We start from the raw sequence: 19,511 nt of genomic DNA, 5'->3' as shown, positions 1-19,511 counted from the left end.
TCGCGTTTCCGTAAGTGTGCTCCGCGTTTTTCCAATAGAATTTATTCTAACTTATAAAATCTTTATTTGCAGCTAGGAATTCCAGTGTGCGAAAAACGTAGGTGGCAAAAACAAAATCAACGTAATGGAAAACCTCAATAGTGCTGGGTTTCTTAGCATTTACAATGGCTAGCAGTAAAACAAAGTTTTTAACGCCTTACAAAAATTGTAATGGAGAATATTTTCTGCTTTCATGTGCACCTTTGGATATCCGGAACAGCTTAAGATGGCCAAGTCCAAGAACCACACAAATCACAACCAGAACAAGAAGGCCCATCGCAATGGCATCAAGCGCCCGCTGCGCAAACGCCACGAGAGCACTCTGGGTGTAAGTATTTGCATTGTCCCTCGAAATCCTAGTGGATTACTAATAATCCTCATATCTTCCCCACCCGACCAGATGGATGTGAAGTTCCTGATCAACCAGCGTTATGCCCGCAAGGGAAACCTCTCCCGCGAGGAGTCCGTCAAGCGATACAACGAGCGCATCGCTGGCCAGCAGGGAAAGCCCAAGCCTGTTACTCTGTAGATGATTCTTCCGATTGCGGATCATTAAAGGACAAAACAGTTTAACAAATATCCGTCTTTATTTGCGTTGCCGTGGCTAGTAGTAGATGCTCAGCACCTTGTGGAAGGGGATGTGCTCCAAGTCGGCATTGTGCTGACGCCGGTAGTCCCACAGGTACTGATCGATCACAATGGAGTTCACATTGTCCAGTGCGATTTCGGGGTGTTGCTCCTGGAGTATCTTCAGCACAGCATCTCGGACTTGTTCTATGATGTATATGGAGGCGCCGCGTATCTCCACCTCCCGGGGATCACCGTTCTCCAGAATGGTATCCGACTTGAGGAACTCCATCAGCTCGCTGGTGTACTCCAAACTGCCGAAGTGCACCAGTACCTGAGGAATGCGGTAGTCGGCAAACATGGTTATCTGATCGATGTCTTTAAAGTAGCCAAGTCCTTGTCCTCTGTAGCAGGACCACACATCGCCCACCAGGATCTGGGCTCGCTTCAAGATGGAAACTCTCTTTCCGGCGAATTCCGCCTCATCGCGAAAGCAGGGAAACTCCTCCACAATGAGATCCAGCAGACGCACCGCCGATTTGTCGGCTTTCTTGATAACATTTTCAAAACTGCCTTCATACTTCGCGATTATAACTTTTCCCACTTCATGGAGCGACTCAAGGCGCTTTTGAATCAGGGGAATCTCAGTCTCCCCGTCGTCAGAACGGAAAATGCTCTCCAGGGTCTTAAGATCGATCTCGGAGTAGAATTTGGGGTTGATCACATCCACCCCTTCTTTGATGGTTCTTTTAACGGCGGCACATAGAGCAAAGTACCCGGTGTAGCCGTCGACCTTGTATTTGGTATAGTTATCTTTAGGGGATGAGTTTTAGAGATAAGTGATGTTTAACTATATATGTAAATAGTTACTCACTGGGTGTCCAAAAGCAAAAGTTGAGGGTGTCCAGCACAAAGACCCAATCGGCTGCTTTGGAATAATCTTCCGCCTGATTTGTGTTCGGATTAGGATGCAATTCATGCTGCGAGAAGTTCTCCACAGCAATGCGTTTTTCTTTTAGACCTTGTACAATCTCCTGGGTTAGTTTTTCAATGCCGGCGGGCAGAACCCGAACATGCTGGGCATGCTCTACGATATAAGCTCCAGACTCCCGAGGATTGAGCTTGTTTCCAGGCATTTTAGCAATATTATTAACTTTCTTAATTGATATGTCGCGACTTTTGGCGCTGCAACACGCGTTTGGTTTAATTAGAAGATTTCTGAATGGCGCCCATCTGGCAACGCCACCAGGGCTGCACAGTCTCGAGAATAGTTTCGACTGGGTGGCAGCCCTGAAAAGACACATGAAGGAGCTGCGAATTTCGCTCGTCGCTCGTGAAATTATATACGCAAATAACAATTAAATGGCAAGAGTGTTACTCTGATTTGCCGCCAGTTTTGTGTAAATCATTGTGTAATGTGTGATGATTGAAGTGCGGGCAGTGAAAACCCTCGAAAGTGCCGTCGTCTTGCTCAAACAAAAAAAGTCTTTAGTTTGTTCGTGTGACACTTTGTTTTTGTGAATGCACTGGAAATATTTGTATAACCCAAGAATTACTCAAGTGACGAAGGTTCTTTGTGCCGTTGAAGAAAAAGATTTTATCGACGTTTCAGTTGGCACCCACAAACACACACACCGAGACACCCGCACACAGATACGGCTACGCGGATACAGATACTTTTACAGATACACGTGCGCTCAGCTGTTAATGAATGCTGCTCAGCTGTCGTTTGTTTTCATTCCGCTTTGAGATCCAGATCCCAGAAGATCCCGAGAACAGCCCCAAAGATCCGGATTCGCAGATATATGTGCCCTTGATCCAGACAACAGGTGAGCCCATCCGGTTTCAACCCGATCCGAAGTTTCTGCCATACATCATACCCGCCTTATTTTAATTTGTAGACTCGACTGAATACGATAATTAAATAGTACAGTACAGTATAGTATGGTAGTGACCCATAAGTAGCCTCAAAATGTGCTAATAACTTGTGCACTCTATTCTCCATTGTATTTCGTTCTTGAGTTCCCCACACCACAAAGTATATGAGTAGTTTACATAAATAAACTTAGAGACCTAGAACTTGCAAATCACACACTTACAGTATAGCCGCATTTATTTTTATAATAATAATATTGTATTCGGAACACCCACCCCCGTCCCGTCCGTATTTTCGGTTTCATCTAGAAATCGTCATCAGTTTAATTTAGTTATTTGTTTACTTTTGAAGGGAGCGCTATCGGTTATAGGTTTTGTCTGGTAATCTGTCATAATACCCTGCGTGCTCGAAAGTAAGGCACTCTTTATCTTTCCCGTTATCGTGCACTCCACATTTTTTATCCTCAGAGTGTCGAGGTAGCTTAAAAGCGATCAAGATAAAAAATTTCGATACGTCTTCGTCAATTACTGTCAGCTCATCAAATTCAATGTGCTAATTTGAACCGATCGTGTATTGATTTCTATATTTTTCCACAACGATCTTGACAAGCGATGGAATCTAAATCTGCAAAGGTACTTGATATCTTCTTTAAATCAACCGCCTCACAAATATATGCTAATTTGGGAGATCAATCAGACATTTGGCTATCATTGATCGCACCTGATTTCATCGAATGAAGTGCCTCAGTTTGTTTTCGTATCGTTCCGACACCTGACGCAAAGCTGCATAAATATAGTGAAAAATTGTGAATATGGCTAAAAGTGTTCCGGTGTATTCCATTTCTCATTTCATGGAATCGCATTTAGCAATCTCAGCAAATGGCGACAGACGCATCTCGAATTTCAATGTGAGTGAGTCTCCAAATCAACAAAGATATAGAAAAAACAGAACCAAAAGTGGATAAGAAAAATAAACTCTATTCTCTGTATACCCGAAGGAATTACTTCCAGTAATCAATGATTTTAGTGTTATTACTCATTAAAACATAAACCAATTGTGTTACTCATTGTGGTTCAAATTCCCTTGCGATTAGCAAAATTTTCCGCAATCGTTCTTTGAACAAATTGAATAATAATGATTTTTACAATGTTTTATTCGTTTGTAAAGGTGGTCAAAATGAGCAATCAATTTTTTGATTAGATTTCACTTTTAATCCGTATTGATAGCCCAGAACCCACTCAGATTAGTTGTTCTTTTTTGGGTTAAAAATAGTTTCGGAAAAAATACTTTTTTCTTTCTTTCGAATATTGGCCTACTTCAACCGGAGCCTTCAGTCACTTAAATGGAATTAATACAAAAATGTAATTCAAAAATGTTACAATACAAATTATAGTTTAATGGAAAATGTGATAAAAAAAAGTTCCTTGCTTTTTAAATAAAACAGATTTCTTAAATGAATTTAAAGCCCTATGCTCTATTTATTTTGGTAATAATTTAGCACACACAGCTAGAGTTCTTAAAATATTAAGCTGTTTCGGTTTAAGGTCCAAATCAACAAATTAAGAAGATTTAATCTTAATAGTTTATAATAGTTTTTAGAAGATATAATTTTTAGTTGTTAGAATATTTTGTTCCTAAATTTCGAATTTGTTTCTTTTGGTTGAAATAAGTTTAAGCATGCATATAAGCCCCCTGAAACTGACTATTTATGTATGTAATTTATCAGTTATGTACTTATACCTCCAATTCAAATATATAAATCAAATATATATAATAGTATAACTAAGGTAAATTTTCTGGTAGAGTAACATCGTATAAAACTAGCCATTTTTTAAATATTGTTCATGTGTTTATATGCCCTTCCTGTGAGTTGTCACGACCTTCCTTTACTGAATATTACCAAGTTATGTGAAGGAGAACCTCGGGGTTTCCAGTACTTAAACAAGGGTATTGAACGCTTCGGTGGTTCTTAGTCCCTATAGTTTTTCGCTTTTATTTCCATTGCGGCATCGCCCACATTCGCGCATCACGTGTGTGTCTGGGCACACACGCCTAGTTTGATAAACACCGTTATTTTTGGGGTAACAGTTTCTCATTTTATCAAAAAGCCGAATAAAGAAAAAAAAGTAAAACAAAGGGGAGCCCGGCGAGCGATTGACGAGCACTCGTTTCTCTTTCTGCGCCAGCGGTTTCGCTTCCAATTCCATTTAGTTTTCCAGCAGAGCGCGCCGCGTGCGCTCCTCTAATCGGTGTGTTTTCTATAATATTTCAAATAGATTGTAATCTCGGTTTTCGCCAATTTGCCTAGACAGCATATAATATATATGCCCATCGGTTCGGTGGCGTGTATTTCACTGTTTTTCGCCGGGAGATGCCCAGTTTCGTGTGATCCCCGTAGGGGGAAATAAATATTTGTGCTGTGAAACTGATAAAAGATAAAGGTGTTCTCGCGTTACCTCATTATTAACCGTTTGTAATCGTTATAACAATGCGGCGCACACCCAAACTTCACCTTGTGGGCCGCGCCTACTCGGAGATGTCGCCCCTGAATCCGGATCCTCTGCCGGAATCCCCGACCACAAGCAATGCTGGACAGGATCGGCGGGGCGAGCAGGGCGGCTATGGCAGCATCTTCCCCTTTGGACTACTTCGCGGCTCCTTTGGCCGAGGTGGTAATGCCAGCCAGGTGGGTTCAGCCGGGCTTAGAGGGCACATACTCCATACGTTTGCAGAAGCAGATTGTTTAACCGATAAGGCAAACGGTTTTCCATCTGTTTGTTTTATCGTCTCAATTAGACGCGGCGCCCCGAATCGCCCACACCCTTCCATATAAAGATATACCTTCATGGGTATGTAGAAATTAGAATTACTTTTGACTGTCGAACCTCTATAAAAATATTCTACATAAACTTTATGACTCTTCCCGAAAGTATGCTTTACTTTGTTTACTTTTCGCAGTGAGCAGCTTTGAAAGTCGGTTACAAAATACTAAAATAATATTTAATTTAAATAGGTAAAGGTATACAATAGGTAGTCGTTTCATTCTCAAAATCCTTTGATCCTTTAAAGAACTTTGAACTACAACTCCTTTTTGTTTAACTAGTGAAAAATCACTATTCTTTACAGCATTTTTAAAGTACCCACTATAACCTGCCAGCTAGCAAATATCTTCATTGATAACCGAATCTGCTCATCCCTTTCCGGTGTGAAACCCACTTCTATTTGTCTTTGTGGGAAATAAAAAGGCAATTAACACGATAATCATTGTGTGTTGTCTCTTGTTTATAAGGAAGCGGTTATATACAGGCTAGTATCCATTCCTTATCCAAGCTATCTGGCTATCAGGGCTGTTTGCCCAATTAATGAAAACTAAATAGAGAGCGGATCGTTTGGGGCCCGTCGCCAGGGCATTTATATGATGCTTTCATGCAAAGTGCGGACAGTTTACTGGCGGCTCTCGGTGCCCAACGTTCGTTCGGCGGTTCCAAATCGAATTTCCCAATAAAAATCAGATACATAGTATAATTATTCCATCGATTGCAAGGCGGCCTTCAAGACGGAACTCAGCGGCGAGAGTTTGGCGAAAATGTTCAAGTCCCGCCTAAAGACGAACCCGGGTGGGAGTGAGGTGTGTCCCCCAAATCCGTAATAAGTGTTGAGCAAGTAGGAACTTTTTAGTCGAGATGCGCTCCTTTCCTATCAGCGAAACTAGACACAGATATCATGTGATCCAACCGTTGTCAGTTTCTGATTATCAGGTGTTTGTGTTATCAGCCTGTCCACCCTTCTCTTCAAGGGATTTCCCAAGCAAAGCCAGCTTGATGGACAGGCCAGTCCATTCAGTAACATCCATTCAGGTCCACCCTAATCCCCGATGAAATTGCATCAATCAGTCAATTATGATTCATTTAGGGAATGGCGTTCATTGCTATTCCATTCAGACAGCCTTAATTAGACCAAGACATGCCAGTCATAAAGCACTAACAGTTCCATAAAGCTAAACAGCCGTAGACAGCAAAGCTTTCGTAGCGATTTAAGTCACGTAAATAATGATATACTAACTAAGCCACGTCCTAGATAACCGAGAGCACTAAGGCATCTCGCGATTGTCACCTGAAATTCTCGTGCATCGTATATCATCATATATACAATAACCCAGATCAGCAGTCATGCCGAAAGATGGTCACCCACGTAAGCCACAAAAGCAGGCGGCCATCACAGAGGAAACTCCCATCTCGGAGTCCACAACACCAACAACGCCAGCCACATCAGCATCACCCAGCTCACCCAGCAGAATCACTGGTCACTCCACCATCGGAGCTCTGGTGAGCAATCTGCACCACCATGACCTCCAGTCCCTGCACCAACCACTGTTGGAGAGCGAGGAGCGAGTGATAACAGCGGTGAATCACAGGAATCCCCGCCAGACCCATCGGGGCTATGGAACCGAGCGGAAGCCCCACAGTTCATTGCCCCGCTTCGTGATCGACATCGAGGAGGAGACGGATGCTGCGGTGGCGGCGGCGGATGGGAAGGGTCCCAGTCCCAGTCCCAGCCAGGAGCACGAGGAGCACTCCAACCAAAGTCCTTCCCGCCGTTTCAGTCACTTCAACCTGGCCCTGCGTCGCTTCTCCCACATCCATGCCCACGTAAATGCCGATTATCCTGGCTAAGTTGGTGTTGTAACCTTGTTGCTCTGCCGCTTGTTGGATCCTAACCCCTGAGATTGGCCTAACCCCATATGTACATAGAAACCAATACCCACAGAACACAGCCACACAAAAGACACACACAAAATCGCACCACAGTATGGGACTCCCATCGAAAAAAACCTGTATGGGTCGCGTGCACTGGATCTAAAAATAAATATTCTTAATGCAGTCGCTTCTTCTTTTTCCTGACTTTGGTTTACTGCTTCGCTCTGTGCCACTAATGCCCCAAGAATGGTCTTTCTTTCACTCTTCCACTCCGCTCGCACTCCAAGACTGGTGGCTTGGTAAACAGTTGAGGGTAATTAAATATGTACCAGTTCAGCACATCACATGAAAGCTAAGTCGATGAATCCGTCGGTAATACAAGCACTTTATTGCACTAATCCTTTTTTCAAGAAATTTCAATACAATCTTTGAAAACTATTATTACAACCTATAAAAGGTATATTAATCGTTAGAGTGTTTTACACTAAAAAATCCTAACCATATCATTAGAATTTTATTTACAGCAAGTCAAAAAACAAGAAATAATATTTGAACCTATTTAGTTATGTCTATTAAACTATTAATAGGTTCAGCCCGTCTTAAAAATTTACATACACTCAAAAAAACACAAAAATCTATAATATAATATGTTTATTATACATGTTTCCTTAAAGAAAAGAGCATTGGTTCGGGATAAGAATAATATTCTAATTTTTTATAAAAATGTCGTAAAAGTAACTTAAACGTAAATATGGCGTAAAGATAACCTATTTATAAGGAACTCATGTAACACCTGAAAAGTGCAGCATCATTTTACTGTGTTACAGTAATTGAAGGGATTAATAGAGCTTAGGCCTACGAATCTAAAGTTCACCCAGTAATTTGAATACCTCTTACATACACAGGGATTACCCATAACCCTATTACTATTAATTTTCCGGATGCTGTAAGAGCACTTCGCTGGTGTTCTTCTGGGCTGGGCTTCCACTGACGCAGCGAAACTTAACCCATTACTACAAGCTCTCGCCGATGAGAATCCATTAGGCAACCTCAACCTCAAGTGACGTGCGACTCAATTGCAGGCACTCGAGACTCGAGTCGGAAAACAAACATACAAATTGGCAATCGTTCATTAAACGTCTTCATCTTATCGATCGCCTTCTGTCACTGTCGAAAGTACTTCTGGTACTGAAACAACCTAATCTCCCGAAGTCTGGCATAATTATCACAGTGAAACCGATACTCTACACACCCAGCCGAGTATTTTACCTCCACAAACTAATTAATTGCTGGGCAAATCGACGGAGGCCAAAGGACTCGCTGTCCAATAACCTAATGGAATCGATGAGGCCAGCAGCGACCTTCTTCTAAGCATAAATTCAAGTGAAACTCTTTACGCAAGGCAGTATAAAAATAACCAGACTCGATGTTGTGTTGTGACCACAAAACCTGGTCAATCAGTCTTTGTGCAACGCTCGTGGCAGCAGGAGCGGCTCCAAAAGCAATAGCTCCCAAATCGGCAAACACGTTTCGAGTGGCCAATTACTATATTTGCGGCACGAAACCAAGCTACCAAAATCGCACATACCCATACCCACCCGTGTCTCCGCCACACCACCCACCGACAACGACTGTAATCGGGCTGAAAAGCGATGCTCGCTTCGGGTTGCGTGTAAACTTAATTTCTCACTGTCCGTTAACAAAACGCTTGATAAGATGGCTCAGACGACGACGGGCTTTTAAGGCGGCAGGTTGCATCGATCGAGCGATCGGCCAGGAAAAGCGCGCAGTGTATATACTTACCACAAAACTAGAAAGCAAATATCCAGAGGAATTAAATTGTCAATTAATTGGCAGTGCGGAAAAGAAAAACAACAGTGAAAACAATAAAACAATTAAGAAAATGCAGAAATATTATGCACATACTGGCACTTAATTAAAGTGCCATTCAGTGAGACTGTGGCCAGTGGATGCAATCCAATGCGGAGAACACCGAGTTCTATAAGCTTGACGCACGTACAGAAGCCCATAAATAAATCCAAATAAAATACAATTTATCTAAATCAAAACCGGAGACTGTGGAACGAGAATCAGCTGACAAAATGAAACTATCAAAGAGCTTTGATGAATTGATACTGAATGCCTCGCGGCTGAGCTTGAATAACTTGCGATCGCCGGCCAAGAAAAAGGGGAAAAATGTAAAGTATTCGAGAGTGAAAAGCAACACCATTGACTAAATTAGTCAGACCTATTAGTTATACATTGTAAACATACTTCACAAACGATTAAAAAATATCAGCAACACATCCAGAGATTAAGAATACAAACAGATACAAAGAAGTTCCATCTCAGCACATAGCACTTCCTCGTAGAAAGGAAATACCGATGGTTATTTGGCGATAAAAAATATAAATAAACATATTCCAGACTAATAAAATTTACTCACGCCGTACACTTGCAGTCGTAAATCGGAGTTATCTGACTAATCTAATTTCTATCTATTCTTTTCGGCCAGACAACTTTCCCCACTGATACGCATTTATTTGACTCGTTCTAGGGTGCTTATAGAACAGCAATTAGATCTCATGTTAGATCTGTTCAGCGGTAACTTTGTTTACCATTTTGTATTTAGTATTTACTGTACCGTTTTACTTCCCTTCGTTATGGCCCAGTGCATTTTAACACCTTCGAATGAAACCCAAACCCGTGGCGAAGGCGATATAATCTAAATCTGAACACAGCAAGACCAACTTTGCCTAGCCAATAAACCAAACTGTTTATGTTCCATTGATCCAATAAAGACCGAAGGTTCAACAAAATTAATTAGAATAAGCAAATAAATTAAAGCCAAGCTACTGCAATGCGTGAGAGGTGGTGGTTGGCAATTGTTCAAATAACAAATATGGCAATCTGTGACGTTATCGTTAAGATGTGCGATTACCCGACTAGATGAATATCTATTTAACCAGGGACTTAGATATCGTGCACTCTTGCATGTCTCAACGCTGAAGATATGAGTCCCAGGAATTACCCTTTGATATTTTTAGAAAATTCCCACAAATATCGCCTATAACCTTCCATTGTATTTTGATTTCTTGGAGAACCGTTTTTCGGTGATTGGTGGTGGTGGCTTTTTATAACCCACATAACTAATTTATTGGCAATAAAGTTCCATGACTCAATCATGAACCTATGGATAATTTGAACAATACACCATTATTAAGCACTAAGATAAACATATTCTGTTTGTATAAGAATAACTACTTCCCAATGTTGTGGTTCTTTTGGCTTTAAGTTAAGCATGCGAATTGTTCAACTCTGACCCCCTGGAGGCGACGGAAGTCTCTAATCGTTGTATTTCCCCTACCAAATGTTGCAACATTTTTAAATATGAGTTATAGTTTCTGCGTTTTAATTGCTTCTTAACACGAATAACTGGTACAAGTTTAGCTAAAAACCAACAGTTTTTATTTGCATGATGTTCGGTTGAAGTATTAATTTTAAGATTGTATAATACTTATATTTTGAAACCCACTAATTCGATACCTCTTTGTGCAGAACATAAATCGCTACGGAGACTCCATGGGTTCGCTGGGACATCGCGCCTTGTTGCAGTACATCGATAACAATGATATTTCCGGTCTGCGCGCTATTTTGGATAGCCGACATCTCACCATCGATGATCGGGATGAGGTGAGGTTCTTAAACATTGGAAACAACAGTTTCTAAAGATTCATCAAACAGAATATTTTATGGGAACACCATATCTTAAGTATAGCGATCATTCTGTCCTTTTGGTTAAAAACTAGTTTTAAAAATATGGAACCTTTTGAATATCCTGCAGAATGCCACCACAGTGTTGATGGTAGTTGCTGGACGTGGTCTGACTGCCTTTGTCCGGGAATTCCTGGCCCGTGGTGCCGATGTCCAAGCGGAGGACTTGGATAACTGGACTGCACTGCTGTGTGCCTCCCGGAATGGCCACTTTGATGTGGTCCAACTGCTGCTAGACCATGGAGCCGAGGTGGAGCATCGCGATATGGTGAGTCCTATCCTCAAATTGCAATTCCGAATCAAGCTAATCATTGAATGTCTTCCCAGGGTGGCTGGACCAGTTTGATGTGGGCTGCCTACCGAGGGCACACGGAGCTGGTGCGCCTTCTGCTGGACAAAGGAGCCGATGGCAATGCCCATGGTAACTACCATCTGGGCGCCCTGTTGTGGGCGGCAGGGCGTGGCTACAAGGACATCGTGGAGCTTCTGGTGCAACGCGGCGCTAAAGTGAATGTGGGTGATAAATATGGAACGACGGCGCTTGTTTGGGCCTGCAGGCGAGGAAATGTGGAGATTGTGGATACTTTGGTTAAGGCTGGAGCCAATGTGGACACCGCGGGCATGTACTCGTGGACACCGCTCCTCGTGGCAGCTGCCGGTGGCCACACAGATTGCGTTAGTTCCCTGCTCGAGAAGAAACCCAATGTAAATGCCTTGGACAAGGACGGAATGACCGCTCTTTGCATAGCGAGTCGAGAGGGCTTCCAGGATATAGCTGCCTCCCTGATTGCAGCTGGTGCCTACATAAATATCCAGGACCGTGGAGCAGATACACCCCTCATCCATGCTGTGAAGGCAGGCCACCGAACTGTGGTGGAGGCCTTGCTCAAAAAACATGCTGATGTGGATATACAGGGAAAAGATCGCAAGACGGCCATTTACACTGCGGTGGAAAAGGGACACACGCCGATTGTGAAACTACTGCTGGCCACCAATCCCGACCTGGAATCCTGCACCAAGGATGGGGATACTCCCCTGCTGAGAGCCGTTAGGAATCGGAACTTGGAGATTGTGCACATGTTGCTGGATCGGAAGGCCAAGGTGACTGCCAGTGACAAAAGAGGCGACACCTGCCTGCACATTGCGATGCGGGCAAGGAGCAAGGCAATTGTGGAGGCTCTCCTGCGGAATCCCAAGCACAGCCAGCTTCTGTACCGGGCCAACAAGGCCGGAGAAACCCCGTACAACATTGACTCCCTGCACCAGAAGACCATATTGGGTCAAGTGTTCGGCGCCAGACGGCTGAACACCAACGAGGATTCCGAGGGCATGCTGGGCTACGAACTCTATTCCTCCGCCCTGGCGGATGTGCTCAGTGAGCCGACATTAACCACGCCCATCACCGTTGGACTCTATGCCAAGTGGGGCAGTGGGAAGAGCTTTCTGCTAAACAAGCTGCGCGACGAGATGAACAACTTTGCGCGCCAATGGGCGGAACCCCCGATCCGAACAAGCGGTCTGCTTTTCATTGTCTGCTTTCATCTGGCTCTGCTTATTGGGACGATTGTGGGACTAAGCACCAAGTCGGCAGTGGTAGGCGCCTCCTCGGGCATGGGATTCCTACTGCTCGCATATCTGCTCCTGGCGGCTGTCAGGTACTGCAACTATCAAATGGATATGCAGTGGGCCTACTCAGTGCAACATGGCCTGGAGAAGAGGATTACGAGGTTGCGCCTGATACTACAGGTGGCCTTTTGCCATCCCCCAGGACCCCAGTCGGATTCACAGGCCAAACCCGTGCGGTTTCACTTTGCTGAGGCCAATAGTGCTTCGCCAACGGGCGATGGAGCAGTGGCCCATATGCTGGCCTCCCTCCTCGATGCCATCGAATCTCACTATGGATGGCTGGCCACGCGCTTGTATCGAGCCTTCCGGCCCAAGTGCTTGAAGGTGGATGTGGGCTGGCGATGGCGCCGCATGTGCTGCATTCCCATCGTGTTGATCTTCGAACTGGCACTTGTTACCCTGACCTCTGGCATCTCCCTCATCGTGGTCTACTTCACGTTTGCCGATAAGGAGGATCCTAAGGAGCAGAAGGAGCAAAAGGAACAGAAGGAACAGATCCTAGTGGGTCTCTATGTAATTGCCGCAGTCATGGGCACCCTCATCTGCACGCATCTCCATGTCCTGGCCAAGGTGTTTGTATCCCTGTTCACCTCCCACATTCGTCTGCTGAAGAGAGCCGTTCGGTCCAGTGAGTCTGCTCCGTTGACCATGCTGGGAGCAGAGGTGGCCGTAATGACGGACATGGTCAAGTGCCTGGATGCGTTCACCACTCAGCAGAGTCGCTTGGTGGGCGTAATTGATGCCTTGGATTCGTGCGACACGGAGAGGATTCTCACCCTCTTGAACGCTGTACAAACCCTTCTTTCCTCACCCAATCGACCATTTGTGCTGCTCATCTCTGTGGATCCCCATGTCATTGCCAAAGCGGCGGAAGCCAACAGTCGACGGCTGTTCACGGAGGGCGGAATTGGAGGACACGATTTCCTCAGGAACTTGGTGCATCTCCCTGTTTATCTACAGAATTCTGGATTGAGAAAGGTGCAGCGAGCGCAGATGACAGCGCTGCTGTTCAAGCGAAGTGGAGGGGGAGATTACCAGACTGACGATGGGCCCACTCTGGGTCACTCTGTATCCGCTCGTCGGTTATCCAACGCCTCGGAGATAATCTCCAGTCAGGAGAAGCTGCGAGGACCCGCTCGTGCGGGCGGTGGAAAGAAGCTGCGTCTCTCTGAATCCGTGGCCAGCTCCACGGGCTCCAATCTTCACCGCCTGGGCCAGAATCCGCAGACCGTGTTGGACTTGTCCCGCATTGTGCTCACAGATGATTACTTCAGCGATGTGAATCCGCGAAGTATGCGCCGCCTGATGAATGTGATCTACATCACGGTGCGCTTGCTCAAGGCCTTCCAGATTGATTTCAGCTGGTATCGCCTGAGTTCCTGGATAAATCTGACGGAGCAGTGGCCCCTGCGGGCTAGTATGATAGTGCTACATCACGATCAGTTCATGGATGGCAATGCGGATGAGAGTGTGTCCCTGCAAAGCGTTTACGAGAAGTGAGTTAAACCCTTGATTTAGTCTTGAAAGATTCGTATATTTAATCTAATAAATCCCACCAGGCTTCGTCCAAAGCTCGCCTACTTGAGGGAGGCTGCTCCGCTCCTGGAATTGGATCGCGATGAACGAAAGTTGGACGCCTTCCTGCAGCTGCACAAATCAGATCTATTGGTGGCGGATCTGCGAATCTTTTTGCCGTTCACCATTAATCTGGATCCTTACCTAAGAAAGGTCTTAAAGGGTGAGTTTTTAAGAAAACTGAAGATCGAACACAGGATCTAATTGAAATGACATCCACAGAGGACCAGCAAACTATCGAGGACGAGGGTTCCCTAGTGATACAGGCAAGACCCAGCGTTTCCAATACCATGCGTCAATTCCCAGCGCCCACCACCTATGTGCCTTCGCCCCAGGCCTTTCCACCCTACCAAATGTTCCAGAACGAGTATCCTGCCAATGAGCTGCGCTCTAGGAATCTCAGCTCGAGCACCGAGCCAGTTACTCCACTGATTAACTCGCCAAGTGATTCATTTGGTGTAAGTTTTATATTGTACATTATAAGAAAGGAATTGATTATAAAGCTTATATAATATTTAACACAGGATGACATCTTGCAAACCAAGCTGACCGACTTAACCGTGGAGGGAGTCATCAGCCTGCTGGAGCGCATTGAGGATATGAAGCCGGCGTTGGCCAAACTGGCGCCCGTGCTCCGCGAGAATGCCATCAATGGACGTGTGCTGAAGCACTGTGATATGCCGGATCTGAAATCGGTAGTGTTCTAACTAGATTCCTTTAGTTTTCCCTTATTTATTATTGCCCTATGGATAGGTTCTGGGCCTGAGCTTTGGCCACTGGGAGTTGTTCCGCCTGCTGATCACCACTCTGCGGGAATGCGAGCGCATGCCCAGGAAGCAGCCGCGTCAGCCACAGCAGCCCGCCGCTCTAGAGGCTCCATCGAATGTCCCGATGATCAAGGATGTTACGGATGCCCTCATGCAGCCACCCAGAGAGTCCTTGTCGCGGAAGAACTCCGTGAGCCATATGGAGAAACAGGTAAGATGAGCCCTCTCGTGGTTAGAAATTGTAGGATCGGGCAGCAGCATCTTCAAAAGACCGATTCGCTCTAACTCATGTGCTTTGATCTATTCTTATTCCGACCATTTTAACAAACCGAAACGAAATGCAGTCAAAAGTGCATGACTACGAGTATTTGCAGGTAAAGCTCAGACACTAAGTGACACAGACTGAAACCCAAAATTCTAAGCCCACATTTGTGCAAAACCCCATAACAAATCAAATATGTATGTGATATAGTAAAGGCCTTAGCTAATATAGATGGTTCATTGTTAGGTGACGCTGGAGGAGCAGATGATCTGCGGCACCCTGCAGACTCTCAACGAGGAGGCCTACGAGGATGTGGCCAGTAGCGAGCGACCGAGTCCCACAGGTGAGATGTTGGCGGCAGCCGCACAACTGCAATTAGCACCCATCCGCGAGTCATCCGAGTTCGGTTCGCCATCCGATGATCAGATGCAGTACGGGGTCAAGATAAGCAACCACAACAACAACAACAACCAGTACTTGCATGCGGAGTACAATCGGAGCGTTAGCTCGCATTCCCTGCAGAGCCTGAGCACTCTGGTGGGTGTTCCCGGAGGAGGGGGTCATGGTGGCTCAGGTGGCGGTGGCCTGCACCTGGGCAATGGTAACGATCTGAGCGGTAGCACGCTCGACCTAATGCATGTTGACTCGGTGTTTGGTGGTGGTGGTGGTTATCATCGGGCATCGCGGCAGATCTCGGTTAGCAGCGAGCTGCTGCACGAGTCCAGTTCCCTGCCCATGGTGGTGGTCATACCCAATGCCTCCGGCGAACAGGCCTACGACGACACCAAGCTGTGAGGGCACCTAACCCGCGGATGCACCCGTTCAACTGCGTACCTAGTTAAGCTGCATGGGGTTGTGTCGTTCTTAACTTTTAAAGTCTGACAAAACTGAACCATTTCGAACGCTGGACCAATGTCTGAGCCAAATGAAACCAGACCAAAACCAATAGCATATAGCATATCATCCGAAACATGATTTTACGTATTATTTGTTAAACTTTTGCTTTGGCTTGGCTTTGATCCGGTCAGTATTATCTACTATTACTAATATTTGAGTTCTGCGATTACTAAATCATTCCAATTGTTATATGCCGAAGATTAGTTAATAATTATTTGCCACACAAACACCCACACACACACACAGAACATTTAAAATTGTTAATCGCCCACGAAAAACATGAACCACTAACCGAATGGTATTCTAATCATACCCCAACTAAATCCTATGTCTATCCCTAGCGTGAGATGAAACATCAAATAAATGAGATATCTTATGAACAACTCGTTACCTCTTGCATTTTATTCAGCTTCTATCTGTGTTTATGTTCCGCCTTTAACCTCTGTTCTGAGTTAATTGGTTGCTTTTATTCACCTGGTTACTATAACTTCACCGGGTTAGCACCTCTCGTGGCTGGTAATCCCCCTAGTTCCCTGACTAAATCTCCCTCATCCGTATGATTTTTAGAACTCGACTCGCCGAGTGCCGGAGCCGCAATGACAACGCCATTGCTGGGCTCCTCCGGCTCCAGTTCCGTGCAACAGCCGACAGGTCGGGATTCCATTTTGAAGCAGCAGGGCAGCGTCAAGGCCGACAAGCGGGTATCGATCCAACAAGCGGCGACCAATAATAACAACAATAATGGCAACAAACTAACGCCAAATGTCGAATATGTTTCCGAACGACAGGCGGAAGCCCAAGGATCTAGCAAGCGCTTAACAACCAAGCCGCCATCAGGTGATGTTTTCCAATCACCAAACCAAAAACTAAACTTATAAAGCCAATATCTTTTTTAGGACCCCGTCCCGCCTCGCTGATCATCACCAGAAACGATTCCAACTCACAGTTCCAGCTGCTGCGCTCGTCCTCAGTGGACTACGATGATGTGGAGGCCCAGGAGCACCGGACCACTATAAGGACCACCCTGTTGGAACAGCAGGAGGAGGAGGAATCAGCCCCGTTCGTCTTTACAGTGCGCAAATGATACAATCTTCTCTACTAGGTGAAACCAGCCAATGAGAATGGCCAATTAGTGCCAGCTACGCTTAGTTACAAATTAGTTATAATGCAACTAGCTGATAGCAAGAGGACTTTGTGGGAACTCTGCCTTTTGGGTTACACAATGATATAGTCGTATACTCGGTACGCTAAGAAAAAGACACTTTGTTAGCAAGTCTTGGTTGTAAGCCACATTAGAGTTTACTACCTGTTATAAATGTATGATGCATGTGCATATGTGTATTTATTAATTGTATAAAGAAAGTGAGAATACATTGCGCGAGATTAGGTGACTTAATCGATTAATACAGCCGTTTGGTAATAGCTTTACCTTTAGGCGAGAGATTGAGAAATACATATAATTGAGAAAATACAATGTTGGACCCTTTATAGGCAATTGATAAAGGCACTTGTGACAACTAAATCAATTACAATCTATGATCCCTTCATTGAGCTCAAGGAATGCATCATTTGGCATGGCTCTTTGGAATAAAAAAATGTCTGAGAATGGTTAATGCTGGTGAGCTGCCGCACGAGTGATGGCCAGAGCCGGTTGCAGTGCCCTGTAGAGTTGAACGGCCACGGCGGTGCTAGGCAGGGTTTTGTAGATCTCCTGCAGGGCTAACATCACGTTCGACTGGTGCTGTGTCAAATTCATTGGGTCAAATTTCGGATCCTGCCAGAAGGCCCCCTTCAGTTGGCTTTCCAAGCGAACCTGTGTGCCCGCATCGTGGGTGGCAGTCCTGCGTTCCGTTTGAGTGGCTGCATTCTTGTAGAGCGTGGCCGTGTCAACTTCCTCCGTTGGCTCCAAGCCCTGTTCGAGCTTCTCCTTTTTCAGCTTGAGTATACGCTGCGATGGCTTGGCCGTGCTCTGAATTTGCTTCAGGCGCGCCACATCGATGCCCAGTAGGCGGAGCAGCTTCCCAGTAGCCTGGGGCACTCCTTCTAGGCCCCATTTAGCCAAATCGATTCGGGTTCCGGGCGTGGAGTTGAACTCGTAGACCACATTCATGTTGTTGCATATGGGCGAGGGATTCTCGAAGCAACCTTGGTTTCTAAAGGAGTCATTCACAGGCAGTTTGCAGATGGTGTCCACCACGTGGAACTCTTCTGCCACCTCCTTGTTGGCCTTCTTCTCGAACAGTTCCAGCACCAACTCCGCCCGTGCCACGGCCAGATTACGCTTGTCAGCCTTGGACAGATTATTAGTATTCAGTTCATCCTGCGGCGGTGGACGCTCGCTAAGATTAGAGAACTTAACCGGCCGAATGGACTTCTCATCGGGGCGAACAGGGACGTAGTCCAATTCTTCATCTGGCTTTTCGGTCTTAATGCGATGCTTGCGCCCACGACGGTCGCCATGGTGCTTCTCCTTCGCGCCCTCGTCCTCCGAACTGCCGCTTCGTTTCCGCTTCCTGGACTCATCCTGATCTCTGTTCGAGCGATGGGAGCGATCCTTCTTGTGCTTTTTTTTCTTCTTCTTTTCCCTGCCGTTTCCCTCGCTATTTTCCTTGCTGTTTTCCTTGATGTCATGCTTGCCCAGTTCTTTAAGGATCTCACGTTGCTTGGCATAAAGTTCATTCTCTGACATCGGATCTTGTTGCTCGACGACTGGCCGGGTTCCTTGGGGCTTGTCTGGCACCAGCTCCTTGGAGTCGTCGAGGCTGCACAGATCCATGTCGTCCAGGACGCCTCGGCTCGTAAAATGGGTGGCCACCTCAACCGACTCCAATTTCACAGTTTGCTTTACATCCGCCGGGGACGTCGAGGCTGTCAATGTAGCCTGAGGAACAATATCGAAGGGATCTGCCAGTATGTCGTCCAGCACTTGGTTATCAGCATCTTCTTTGATCACCGGCTCAGCCTTCGGTTCGATTGCTCCTAGAAGCGGCTCTAGATTGGCACCCGGAGTGCGAGGCGCCTCTAGTTGTGCGCCAGGTGTCGGAGGCGCCGAGCGGTGTCCGAGGCCATCGTCCTCCGGATCACTGTCCCAACCGCACCCCACCACCGCAGCTCCTGTCGCAAAAGCGTGCGGCGGAGTCTGTCCTGTACTTTCCCGTAGCGGAGTGGCCTCATCCTCGTTGATGGCCCCTTCCTCCTGGTTCTCGACTTTGATTTCTTGCTTGATCGTCGGTTCCATGACTTCTACAATCCCTTCTTGGTTGTACTTTACATGAATGAAATTGGAAACCTTTGAATTTTTCCCACCCAAGAAAGCTGAGAATGCACTTCTAGAGATGGCACAATAAGACGAATCAAAATGAATTTTGAAAAAATATTTATAACTATTTTGATTTATAATATTTAATTTATTTAAGAACTATATTTTTATT

At 45.5% G+C, this 19,511-nt stretch overlaps 4 protein-coding genes across 17 annotated transcripts; 2 read left to right on the top strand and 2 right to left on the bottom strand.

Moving 5' to 3' along the window:
* Positions 1–66: 66 nt before the first annotated feature.
* LOC119551304 (60S ribosomal protein L29) lies at positions 67–616 on the top strand. Its single transcript, XM_037860599.1, has 3 exons — positions 67–97; positions 260–367; positions 440–616. The coding sequence occupies exons 2-3, from the start codon at positions 266–268 to the stop codon at positions 566–568; spliced, it is 231 nt and encodes a 76-aa protein (XP_037716527.1). The 5' UTR covers positions 67–97; positions 260–265; the 3' UTR covers positions 569–616.
* Positions 608–1,810, bottom strand: LOC119551303 (queuosine salvage protein). Its single transcript, XM_037860598.1, has 2 exons — positions 1,481–1,810; positions 608–1,419 (listed from the first exon to the last, which is right to left on the bottom strand). The coding sequence occupies exons 1-2, from the start codon at positions 1,740–1,742 to the stop codon at positions 644–646; spliced, it is 1,038 nt and encodes a 345-aa protein (XP_037716526.1). The 5' UTR covers positions 1,743–1,810; the 3' UTR covers positions 608–643.
* A 74-nt stretch (positions 1,811–1,884) lies between these two features.
* Positions 1,885–17,551, top strand: LOC119551300 (kinase D-interacting substrate of 220 kDa). Of its 14 annotated transcripts, none has more exons than XM_037860584.1 (13): positions 1,885–2,435; positions 6,560–7,131; positions 10,738–10,872; positions 11,024–11,221; positions 11,281–14,075; positions 14,139–14,317; positions 14,377–14,612; positions 14,679–14,849; positions 14,908–15,132; positions 15,266–15,295; positions 15,430–15,526; positions 16,648–16,917; positions 16,977–17,551. In XM_037860584.1, exons 2-13 carry the CDS (start codon positions 6,652–6,654, stop codon positions 17,162–17,164), a joined length of 5,004 nt encoding a protein of 1,667 aa, XP_037716512.1. In that variant the 5' UTR covers positions 1,885–2,435; positions 6,560–6,651; the 3' UTR covers positions 17,165–17,551. The 14 variants fall into 14 exon arrangements, with proteins under 14 accessions (XP_037716512.1, XP_037716509.1, XP_037716518.1 ...); XM_037860581.1 differs by having other exon boundaries at positions 15,430–15,784; XM_037860590.1 differs by lacking the exon at positions 6,560–7,131 and having other exon boundaries at positions 1,886–2,435; positions 15,430–15,784.
* On the bottom strand, positions 17,399–19,394 carry LOC119551302 (protein panoramix). The gene has a single exon (XM_037860597.1). The coding sequence runs from the start codon at positions 19,316–19,318 to the stop codon at positions 17,690–17,692; it is 1,629 nt and encodes a 542-aa protein (XP_037716525.1). The 5' UTR covers positions 19,319–19,394; the 3' UTR covers positions 17,399–17,689.
* Between the last annotated feature and the right edge of the window lie 117 nt (positions 19,395–19,511).

Source organism: Drosophila subpulchrella, chromosome 2R, assembly GCF_014743375.2.
Source record: "Drosophila subpulchrella strain 33 F10 #4 breed RU33 chromosome 2R, RU_Dsub_v1.1 Primary Assembly, whole genome shotgun sequence".
Lineage (NCBI taxonomy): Eukaryota > Metazoa > Arthropoda > Insecta > Diptera > Drosophilidae > Drosophila > Drosophila subpulchrella.
The sequence above is the reverse complement of the archived record's forward strand: the minus strand, read 5'-3'. Positions and strand labels throughout refer to the sequence as shown.